A 12,522-nucleotide genomic window follows, 5' to 3' on the forward strand; every position below is an offset into this window, starting at 1 on the left:
CTGGTATATCTGAATTACCATCTTGTCTTTATAGACAATAAAATATGTTGAATCATTGATGCAATAGAGCAATTGTTCAATGGTAGTTTAGAACAGATATGAGCATTTAATTCGGAATAGAAAAAAAATGTCTTCAGAACTCGTCGATGTAAGTATGAATATGTAGTAATTGAGAGAAACAAATATTTTAAAACTTTGATTTTTAACGTTTGTATTGTTTTATGTTCTTAATTAAATACATTTATTTGAAGATAATTGATTTAAAACATCCCAATATTATGTTGCATTCATTGGCAGGTTAAACATGTCTTAATGACGTTGCGTAACTCTTCTTTTGATTAGTTTTAAAACGAAGCTTCAGAACTGCGTTTTGGTTTATAATTATCATTCATGTTGGTTACAAAAGCTGGGCTTTGTCCAAAAACTATCACTATGATGTTTGAAATACATATTTATTTTCATAATACGAATGTGTGTTTCTAATTAATGAGCTAAATTTCGAAATTATTTCACGCCATTCAATTACTTTAACTAAGCGATCTCTAATGTATCTTTACCAACTGTGATATGGATGTTAAAATGATTTGAGAAGTAAACAGGAACAAAAACCAAAATTTCTCGTAAGAAACAAATAAGAAAAAGGCATGAATCAATCATGCACAGTTTTTAGTTAGCGTAAATGGCTACTTGTTTTATTTTTGCAGCATGTTTGTTGTATGTTCATGTAATTGATATTTGTCACTTGAAATTCACTAGTATGTCACAACTGACAAAAATCTTAAGTATCAATATAAACTTTTGTCGGTTTGTTTGGCTTCCTTAGGGATCTCACGGCTGTAAATTTTCGTACAATTTAGAGTAGACTAATCAATCGTACTGTTTTAAATCTTAGACTATAAGTCTCACCGTGTAGGACGGCGTCCTCAGGATTTCATATTAAATCTAAAATGTTTTACCAATTGAAAATGGTTAGATATTCTAATTTGTTCTGCTTATTAAAAGAAAAAATATAATATGCAACGCAATTGATAAATTGATTGGAAATCTATGCCGAACAATAAAGGCTCCTAGTGACTACTAAAGTGGATCCTAATGAATCAAATGGACACAGGCATTAACAAAAAGGAGATATACTTACAATGCTGTTAACATATAAACAATAAATAATTAAGGTGAACATCGTAAATGTTTAATGTTTCTTGTCAGACTACTATTCTGGATCTCTTAAGAGAGCCATTAAGTTTCATATGTACTCGTAGAACCCAATTTTCATTGGATAAATCACTTCGGTAGACTAACTAAATTCAAAGACGCGACACTAATGCCGTCATCAACAATTTCAAATTGAAACAGTAGGAATCAAAAGAAAAGATGATGAAACCAATAACTGACAGACTATGTTCAAAACACCCCAACCACAATGGAAAGTATTGTAGCTTGCACGTGAACAGAGAGTGTTTAGGATTGTAAACAACAGTTTTTTTTTGGGCAAATTTCAGCAAAACGAGCCCCGATTCAGTCCTGCATCTTATAGTCTATAAGACAGAGACTGTGATTTATTGCGACAGTCGTTCAGAATTATGGGGAGGGGTTAAAATAATGGACATTTCTTTTTATTTCTTTTTGTAAGGAGGAGGTAAAGGGAGCTACTGCTCTTCTGTCCAAGTGAGCATTTACAACGGTAATACTAGTGCAGGGTGGGTGGATAGGGGGGCTATTAGCTAAATATAACCACAGTAAAACAAAATGTATTAGCTCACGATGATTGGTTTATTTGATAAGTGATAAATTTTCGTATTATTTTCATATTTAAGCTCACTAATAATACAATGAAATCAAACAAACATTAACAAAAATTAATCATGCATACTCACGTGGTATAGGCACGTGTTTATTCCATTTTTATTTGCCCAATTAATCGATGTACGTTGGACAAATATTCGTGTTAATAGCGATTTAATAATTTTGTTTAAAAATTACTTAATTTACATTATTCTGTTCCTTTTTCCTTTATAATTTTAGTCTGTATTAAACTTTGAGAAAACAAAGATATAACTAGTTTGACGCCAAATAAAATTGAATAAACAATGCAGTATAGGTTTTTCAGGAAAGAAAATAATATGAAGGGATGCTTGCATATGACAATACTTAATGTTTCATTTATAAAGATTTTAATAGAATTTAAAAATCCAGACAACTTTTGTCTTTTCACATCGTATAATCATTATCTTATTTTATTGTTTGTCTTATGTGGCCATGTAGCTTAGAATATATGTAAATATATAGTTCTAAGAAGAGTCAGAAGTTTTAATTATATAATATTGTTTGTATGTGCTTGCATGTGTGATAAATTGAACTAGATTGATACAATGCCTTTCCTTGTGGCTGTTCAGCTGTAATTTAACGTTATCTATCTTATCATTCAGAGCGACACATTATGATATTCAAAGTCCAACAACAAGGCAAGATTTGAAAGTATGCTTTAGCTCACTTGGGCTAAACCCCAATAGAGTTATTACCATCACTGTATGTCTGTCGTCCGTGTTGTTGTCGAACATTTTGATATAATCTCATCCTTTGAAATACCAGAGAAAATGGTTAAAATGACGAATATCTTAATTGGAAATGCTGTTTTCCCTGAAAGGAATTTTGTCCTTGAGAGGTCAACAGACAAAAATATATTCCCGGGACTGATTCGAATCAAAAACCTTCGCATTTAAACTAATACAGAGTACGACTGCCACCCCAGTTAGGCTACGGACACAACATGATAATTTCGGTCGTTATAAGCTACATAACGTTTACTCTTTCAGCGTTTTATATTTTGAGCCAAAAAGTTACCTTTACATCTAAATGCACATTACCAAATAACTTGTGCTTATAGAAAATGCGTTTTCCTTGAATCACACTACGCAAAAAAAAATCATACACTGTGATGGTTGCAGACGTGCTTCTATGGGAATTCCCGACTTAAAGAGCTGGGAGGGTCCACACTGCACCCCACTTATCAACTTCATGGTAATTTTTAGGTACCTTTATACCTCCCATTGCCGAATCAATTTGTCACCAAATAATATTCTTGGATTCTTTTCAGTATAAGCCTATGTTTATACTCCACTGGATCAAAAAGCAAGCTTTGTGTGACTCAATTGTTCGAGTGTTTAAGTTATCTTGAGACAGCATGTATGAAAAAACTAAAAAGGTTTCATCGTTTAGCCCAATGTCTCAACTTTGCAATGGTACCAAGAAAGTTGCGGTAACACTTAGGGTTTTTGTGTAAAATGAGAAAAAAAATGTGCCCATACCCCACCGTAAAATCGCTTAAATTTACATATTTTTTAATTATTTGACTTTTTACGGGAAAATCGGAAATCAAAATTTTGCATTTTTTGATAAATTCGGACTACGAACGTCGCCACAATTCATCAAAGATCCCTATGAGTATTAATTATGACAAAACTAAACAGAAAATACCAAATAAGCCATTCTTTACTGAATCGTAGATATTCTAGGGGTTTTGACATTAAAAAATATGTCAATTTAAGCGATTTCAAGCGGGATAGGGGTACATTTTTTCCAATTTTACTCCATAACCCTGAGTGTAACCGCAACTGTCTTGGTATCATTGTAAAGCTGAGATATTGGGCTACATGGTGATACCTATGATTGTCAGTTTATACAGCTTGTAGCAAAAAGAAGTTCAAAGAATAAAAAAAAGTAAAAATTTGATTTTTGCTTCAGCGAGGTACAAAAATTAGCCAAAAATACAAAAAAAATGCTTCACTTTATTTTTGGTCGACAAATGATTCGTCTACCTTTTCAGGTATAAGGTTAGCTGAAAATCACATTTTGGTTGATGGATGGGGGTGGGTGGGTGGTAGTACACGAAGAGTTATCTTAGCACAAGGACTATAAATAAATCGCTGTCTATGTCTGTATTTGTTTGTATGTAAATGTCTTGTCTTGTTTTTTTTTCATTTCAGAACGAACTCGTAAATAAAACTTTTTTGATACATCAACAGTAGCTTTAACTATAGTCTTAATAACTCTACTGATTGTAATAGTTGTTTATATAATATAAATAGCATGCTTCAACTAATACAAATTCCTGTTGAGAACAATGCTTATTAAAACATATTGGTACTATAATGTCACGTACATAGACTATGCCCATATACTTCCTGTTTGTTGCCAAGTTGCGTAACAAATAAGTTGGTCCTACTTGCCATTTACGAACAAGACTATTCTAGTTGTAACTTATTTCAATAAGATGACTCGATATCCGCCAAAAGTTATTCCTCGATTTTTCCCTTTTCACGAAAGTTTAGTATTTTCTATATACTTTGTGGGGTCTGACAATAAAGGCAAATTTTAAATGCACAAACCTGACCTGTTATATTTGCAAATTTAACAGTACTTGGGAAATTTGTAAGCATGATTAGAATTACTTTGTTTCTAACATAACCCTTGATTAAAAACCTATATTCCACAGGCATGCTTATTTCCATCAATCAATATTTTTTTCGAGATATGGTAATCGTTTTGTGCATTAATAACTCTTTCAGAGGCAAGACAACCACTTAAAAAGACACAAGCGAGTATGCGAATAAGTACTGGATGAGTGTCATTATATACAAATCACACGGAACAGCATAAATACATGGGCTTTTTTTTTCTGCATAATATTATGATGAAATCAAATTGAACACAATTAGTTCCGTGTCTTCTTCTTGTACGCCGCTCACACCTGCACATGACAAATATATATTCCTCGATGAACCTGGTTGTCGTCTATAAGTCTTCGATAGTTCTGTATAACTTTTCACGAATGGTAGTAGATATTTTCCATATTTGTTTTATGAGGTCTTTGAGTTCTGTACATATCTAATGAACGTGTTCTGAGTCTGGTTCCTCTTTACCACATTGTGAAATCAATTGGTGATGATACTGCATTCAATTTTCTATATAAATGTCTATTGTGTCCAGTTCTAAGTCTGAAAATGATGATTTCCTCAGATCTTGTCAGCTTATGGTAACTATCATGTGGTTGAGGAGTGTTGATTTAATTTTCGTCTTCATATAATTTATACTGACTGGGGCTTGTGTTGGTTGCTCTTGTTAATCTCCTTCCTTTGCTAGTTCATCTGGTTTTTTTTCATCGTCGTCACTCCACAGTAGGATGGGATCCATTGCAAAACAATCCGTACGCACGTGATGCTGTTTAGAGCGTACATTAGTATGGAAGTTTGTTGTTTGCAATGTTTGTACAGATAGGCAAACGTGAGAAAAGCCACTTATACGGTGATTGTTGGTACAGGTCTGATGGTATTAATTGCTTGTATTATTGCTTTTATTTCTGTTTTAAAAGTTGAAACAGTAAGTGCCTGTTGGTATGACCTCATATTTCTGATATTCATTAGGATATTCAAAGTATATACCAGCTCAACCGTCCTTTGTTGCATTTGTCGCTGATTTATCTGTATAGACCCCTATCCAAGACTTTTGTGGATACTGATATCCAATCATGGTTAGAATAAGTACTTTATTGACTTTGGTGCTCTGATCTTTTTTCTTTATTTGGAATAGTTGTTTCTATGATGATATTTTCTACCTCCCTAGATCCGTATTATAACTACGATATCTTAATATAATAATCTTGGTTCCATTAATATGATTATTCTTTCGTAACCGAGATGACTCGAATGTTTTCAGTCAAAGCAACTGGTTACCAGAAACAAGGTTAAACAACTGTCAATCGATATATATAGAAATCGGGGCCCTGATAACGTACATGATCTACTGTATATAGTCAATCGATTGAATATTACATTAATTCAATGCTAACCGCACTTTCATCTTCCCGTTCTCTTACAAGCAAGAAAAAAAAAACAAAAAAAAATAAAAAAACACACACACACACATACGCACATACATGTAGACCTGTGCATGCTATTTTTTTTAAAAGAGGTACATTTTCGCGATCTTTGGGTCGCTTATTACATTGACAAGGGAACCAGATTAGGAACCAAATTAAACAACTGGCAATGAATATTTATTTATATCGGGACCCTGCTAATGTGTATGACCTATATGTCTTGTAACGAGCCCCTGTGCTCAATATGCTAACTGATCATTTCATGCAAACTTTCCGTTCTCATACAAGCAAAAGACACACGTAGAACACACGTGTATGATATTTAATAGGTCCATTTTTATCTCATATGAAGCTAGAACTATGACGCTATGGCGGTAAACATGGCACAGATCTGCAGCATAATGTGGAGTAGTAATAAATAATTGTGCAAATCATATATAAGTACTGAAATTACGAGTGCAAGAAATATTAGCGACTTAAAAAAAATAAGTACTATATCATAAAGTAAGTATTGCGTGCGCTACGTCGTGTATACTTCCGATGTGTGCAAAACGGGCTGTCCTACAATGTATACACTTGACATCATCATTATTTTTATTTACTAGGATTCATGCTAAATTAATTCCATCTTCTCTTCCTTGTCTTTAATGTAAGATGTGACAGGGCCATATGTAGTGTGTACTATTGAGGGCAAAATCTTTATATCTGTTTACAATATCTGTTTTAAAGTTTAACTCAGCAGAATATTTTTAAGTCCCTAATTCTATTATAAAATGATACATATTAGAAATAAGCCGATTTGGTTCGGCTGATTTGGTTCGCCACATAGCACCAGAAACCAATCAAATTGAAACGTCAACAGTGACCTTAAGAATATCTGTAAATTGCACCAAGGTCTGGTCTATACACAGGATATGGTACACTCCAAATTACTTAATATTTTCATTGGATCTTAGCCCCATTATATTAAATTCACTTTTCCTAAAATCATCAAATTGAAAGAAAAAACAAAACAAAACAAAAATTAACAAAATTTACAGTAATTCTATGTCTGTATGTCATTAGATATTCATAACAAATTCGCCCAAAGTTTGAATATACAAAACATTTCAACACATTATATATGCCTATCGTAGTTATTTCTTTATTTTTTATCTTTAATTGCTTATATGCAAATTAAACTAACCATAAATTGTAGTATATAATTTATGCTTCCTTTTTAATTTGTTCACCAAATCTATTTCAACTTTTTAATCGCATGATGTTTGAACTAAACACTGTAAAATAGATAGCCACAAAGGATCTGCCTACAAAACAAGAACAAAATATCGAGTAGTTTGGAAGCAATCTCAAGTTTTAGGTCATCAATTGATTATATTAGTCCTATTCATATTAAATTGTATACTAAAAGCAATTCGATTTTTAGTATATTGAATTGGGTTATAATAAATATTTAATGTGCGAATGAGGCTAAAGAAATGTTAAATGACATTGAAGGGTTTCAATTAATCATGTAAATATTATGCTTGTGAAAAATTATGGAGATTGAAGTAAGATAAGTTCCTCTCAGAATTTCCTTAAGTTTTAGATATATTTTTGAGCACTGAAAATAAAAAAAACAGGAATATTAATTCACTTTTAAGTAAATTATAGAAGGGATGTTACAAGTTTTGATACTGGCTTTTTGTTTTTGTAGGAAACACAAATTCCAGAGGAGCAGCTACGAGGTAAGCTTTAAAAAACTTTACTTCCTTAGTACATATACTTAGTTCTATTGAGAGTTTAATCCTTGAACCATGTACAGCATACCGGAATTAGCAATATTTACATGATTGGCATTTTAATTTTCAGTTTGTTCTACAACATCTCCGCTAGGAATGAAATAAATCTTTGACACACTATTAATGGAAGCCCTGGTATATAAAATTATCAAATATTCATGTTTTAATCAATTATTGATGTCAGGTTTTTATCTTTTTTTTTTTAAATCATCGTATTATGCAAATTTTTTTTATGTATGACATAAATATTTAATGCGGTTTAGTAGAATGAATCATGTATGAAAATATTAGTCATGGCCTCAGTAATACAACCTAAAATATTAGTCATGGCCTCAGTAATACAACCTAAAATATTAGTCATGGCCTCAGTAATACAACCTAAAGTATTAGTCATGGCCTCAGTAATACAACCTAAAATATTAGTCATGGCCTCAGTAATACAACCTAAAGTATTAGTCATGGCCTCAGTAATACAACCTAAAATATTAGTCATGGCCTCAGTAATACAACCTAAAATATACTTTGGGTTGATGTTACATTTTTTTCGTTTTAATGAACCAAAGTACTAGACACTGTAAGATCCAGGTATTAAACAAAACGTTGCAAAAATAACATAATTGAAATAAATTCATAAAAAGAGACCTCTTTAGGGTTCAGCAGAAATCAGCAATATTAAAAAAAATGTAGTGTATAAAAACATTCAATGGCTTATCACTTAAACAATAAATAAATACTTTGATAAAGAGACGATGAAAGTAGAGGACAATGAGACAGCCATCCACCAAAAGCTACTCAACGAACAATTAAAATTCTACAGGTCACCACACGGTCTTCAATGGTGGGCAAAATCAATACCATAAAGCAAGCTATAAAAGACCCAAAATAAATGAAGTGAAGCTATGAATAAAATCGACTTAATCTATAGAAAAAAATGATAAAACAAATAACAATGAACAAAAAAAAAACAAAAAAAAAACCGACAGCCACTGAACTACAGGTTCCTGGCTTGGGACATAAAGTGTATTGCGGGGTTAAACATGTATGTGAACGTTGGTGCCGGGATATTACACAGATACTAATATCACATATTTGCTTCAATTTGTTAAAATTCATCTGACTGGTATATTTTAGTAAGTACAGGTAAAAGTTGGCTTCATAATTTATTTATGTTCACTTTTAAAAACCATGGGAAATTCATGGACGCATATATCTAGTATAAATCTTTTCTTGTTCGATATATTGCAAGCATCATCAAAACTTCGTATAAATAATTTGAATCTTTTTGACTTGTTAAAGTTCTTACATAAAATTCTTAAGACATCTAGCTACAAATATTTTGTACAGCGATACATTCTTACTTTTTATATAATTTTTTTCAGAGTTCAAAGAGGCTTTCAGTCTTTTCGACAAAGATGGTGACGGTACTATTTCTTCAAATGAATTGGGTACCGTAATGAGGTCACTAGGTCAGAATCCAAGTGACCAAGAACTGGATGACCTTATCAAAGAGGTTGATATAGATGGTAAGATAATATACAGCAGCATTTAATATATTACATACAGAAGCATTTAATATATTACATATTACATACAGGAGCATTTAATATATTTCATACAGAAGCATTTAATATATTACAGAAGCAGATAATATTTTACATACAGAAGCATTTAATGTATTACATACAGGAGTATTTAATATATTACATACTGAAGCATTTAATATATTACTAGAACATGAACATTTATCTTTAATAGTGTCTGATAAGTTTCAATTTCTAAGCATTACACATGTAAATAACTATTCAGAATGTCCTTACCATTTAAGCTCATCAATGTAAATATCTGTCTGTTGTTTTTATTAATGGTCACCAAACAAACCTTACTTTTGCGTTTTAGGTAACGGGATAATCGATTTTCAAGAGTTTCTCACTATGATGGCCAAAAAAATGAAAGACACAGATTCAGAAGAGGAAATTCGAGAGGCTTTTAGAGTTTTCGACAAAGATGGTAAAGGGTCGATATCGGCAAATGACCTTCGACACATAATGACAAATTTAGGTGACAAGCTCCCTGATGAAGAAGTGGATGAAATGATACGAGAGGCAGATTTAGATGGAGACGGGGAAATCGATTATATCGGTAAGAGACTCTTTGGAGACATTACAGTACAATGTATATCAATTGTTTATTATATGTTATTCCGGATTTAAAACTTTTTGTGAAAGGACCAAAATCTCACCCTTGACTTATTTAAAACAGTAAAATCTAACATAACTTAAACTGACGTGTTTGGTATCGTAGTAACAAATCACAGCGATTGAGACGTCGATTTTTGTTGTGTGATAAAAATGTAATTAAATTCCACTATTTCAGGTTCCTCCGTTTTGCTTTTAGGAAAATACCGTGTAAAAAGTTTGGTTAAGCTATGACTACAGATCTGTAATTTATCATACACTGATAGAGAATCAAAGTAGATATGAATGTCTGCTACAATTTTATTGAAATAAAAATTGAAAGAAATCTGATTTTGAACTGTATTTAAACATGGAATGATAAAGGACATTAATGAAATATAAATTTGAAGACTAAAACAGCATAAGGAATGACACATGATTTAAATTTATTCTTTACAAATAGATCCCTGCAAGACGGAAATTAGGTTCAATTGTAACTTGTACTTAAAGGACACGGAAAACACCGGTAAAACAAGAACTTAAAAAATTCAGTTAAATAGATTTATAAAGATTGACCAATTTCATGATATCGACTTAAACGTTTTATCGGTGAATTGCTATATTTAATCGTTTTGGAGATTTTTTTAATAGTCCACATTCGTTACTTTCTTTTCGAAACGAAATCAACCTACACTTTGGCATATTTCCTTCCTATGCTTCACACAAATTACATTTTTACTATGTGTTTCAAAGAAAAATAATGACTTACATAACAAAATAAAAAAATATAAGTAAACACTAAAAATATTGCAAGTATCTTGACCAATAATCAAAGTCTTAATGTCAATTGAATGGTATTCTTTGGATTGCAAACCAGAGGCTATCACATACATACAGTAGTCGATCAACTAATGTCACACTCGATTTATGTGTAAATAAAATGTAGCCCCACATATGTTTCTCACACGTTACAATTTCGACTTGCATGCCATGAATTGGAAATTTGCGATGTCCATGCAGTAGGCAAGTCTAGAAGTATTTATGATACAGAAAGTGTCACAATATAATAAGAAAAAGTCAAAATCAAAGTTATCACTACTAGTATATACCCCAACGACCCCCAACAGGCTCAATCATAAGGGATATAGTTATGATATTGTCAAATCGTTAAGGATACCAATTTTTGATATTAACATTCAATTTAATTCACTCATAGGGTCTTTACATAGAAATTAAAACACTATATATTAAAGCATTTCTTGGCATTACTTGGGTTATACTCTTACTATATGACTTATGATGTACCGTGATTCTCAACTTTACATTGAAAGAATTAGAATTGATTTACATCCGATGGGGAGATAAATTTTTGTAGGTTAAAACTGGACTGGAGCTTGCATGTCGTCCTTAGTTTGTACATTGGTGTAATTTATATTCAATTTCTTTATTTCCGTTGTTACAAGGGACTTAGACCTTTTTTTTTTAGGTTTGTTTAACTGTGTTGTATTTTTTTCACAGTTGCCAGACTTTAAAGGGGTGGGGGGATGTGTGATCACGCTAAAGTACTTTTAACTCCTCCACGTTTTTTGCGCCTGTCACAAGTCAGAGACTTCTGGACTCTATGTCTTGTTTCGTTTTCACCTTTAATTTATTCTTTTATGTTACTTGAATATGAAGGGCAACTCTTTCGCTGTACGTGTTTATAATTATGTTTTGGTGCCTCCTGCAGCATATCCTGTGATATGAGGATTTCCTTGTCGTTCATTGAAGACCTATGGGGGACCCTGGGCTGACATTTTTATCCTGGTGTGGTTTTTGTCTCATTGACATATACACCTTACCTATTCTCGGTATAAACAATAAATACTCAAAATTATCTGAATTGCACAAAGTATTTCAACTCAAATATTTCACGTGTCAGTATCATATTATTTAAGGTTAACATCTTTTGTTTTCTAATTTCAGAGTTCGTAAAAATGATGTGTGGAGGAAAGTGACATTACACACAGACACATTCATTGACCAATACTGTACTGATTGTATAGACCATTTCTAGTCGAGCCAGTAACAGTAAAGTCATACCGTCTGCATGGATTTCATTGTTACTCAAGGTCATTTGTGTATTTGCATATTCGATCATCTCTGAAAAAAAAAAAACTAGTAATATTGTTCAACTTAAAACTAACACTGCTTTTTATCAACTTATTTTGAAAGCAGAAATGAAAGTAAACAAAACTTGATATGTTATTTTTGTAGTGTATCGGACTTGAAATGAGTAGAATAAAACACTGGACTCTTACTTTACCATTCCACTTGTCCCAGACTCCTAATTTTTTAAAGACTATCAATGACCTATTTTCTGTAAGTTTCATGTGTTATTTAAAGTATCGTATACATTTTATTATATATGTCATCGATAATGCCAATGGATGTTTCCATACTTTTGAAGTCATTTAACAATAGCTTTTGTTCGTTTTTTGAAACCAAACCCAACGTATTACGTCTGTAGCTTCATTGTTAAGCCTACCATATAATATACATATATACAAAAGGTTCATATATTACGAATTAAAGTTAACTGAATATAAAAGGCGAATTTTTTAGATTACAAATTCTACATCGCAAAAGGAAAAAATGATCTGGTCATCACAGAGAAATTGAATAAACAAACAAAATTTATTGACGAAGGTAT

General features: G+C 31.9%; 1 protein-coding gene across 2 annotated transcripts; it reads left to right on the forward strand.

The window, feature by feature from the left end:
• LOC148625091 (neo-calmodulin-like) lies at positions 1-12,129 on the forward strand. Of its 2 annotated transcripts, none has more exons than XM_088568368.1 (5): positions 1-148; positions 7,572-7,602; positions 9,036-9,179; positions 9,553-9,795; positions 11,796-12,129. In XM_088568368.1, exons 1-5 carry the CDS (start codon positions 128-130, stop codon positions 11,825-11,827), a joined length of 471 nt encoding a protein of 156 aa, XP_088424494.1. In that variant the 5' UTR covers positions 1-127; the 3' UTR covers positions 11,828-12,129. The 2 variants fall into 2 exon arrangements, with proteins under 2 accessions (XP_088424494.1, XP_088424495.1); XM_088568369.1 differs by lacking the exon at positions 1-148 and adding an exon at positions 7,399-7,425.
• Positions 12,130-12,522: the final 393 nt, after the last annotated feature.

Source organism: Perna viridis, chromosome 2 (assembly GCF_037379345.1).
Source record: "Perna viridis isolate PV_CMFRI_1.1 ecotype Kerala chromosome 2, ASM3737934v1, whole genome shotgun sequence".
NCBI lineage: Eukaryota > Metazoa > Mollusca > Bivalvia > Mytilida > Mytilidae > Perna > Perna viridis.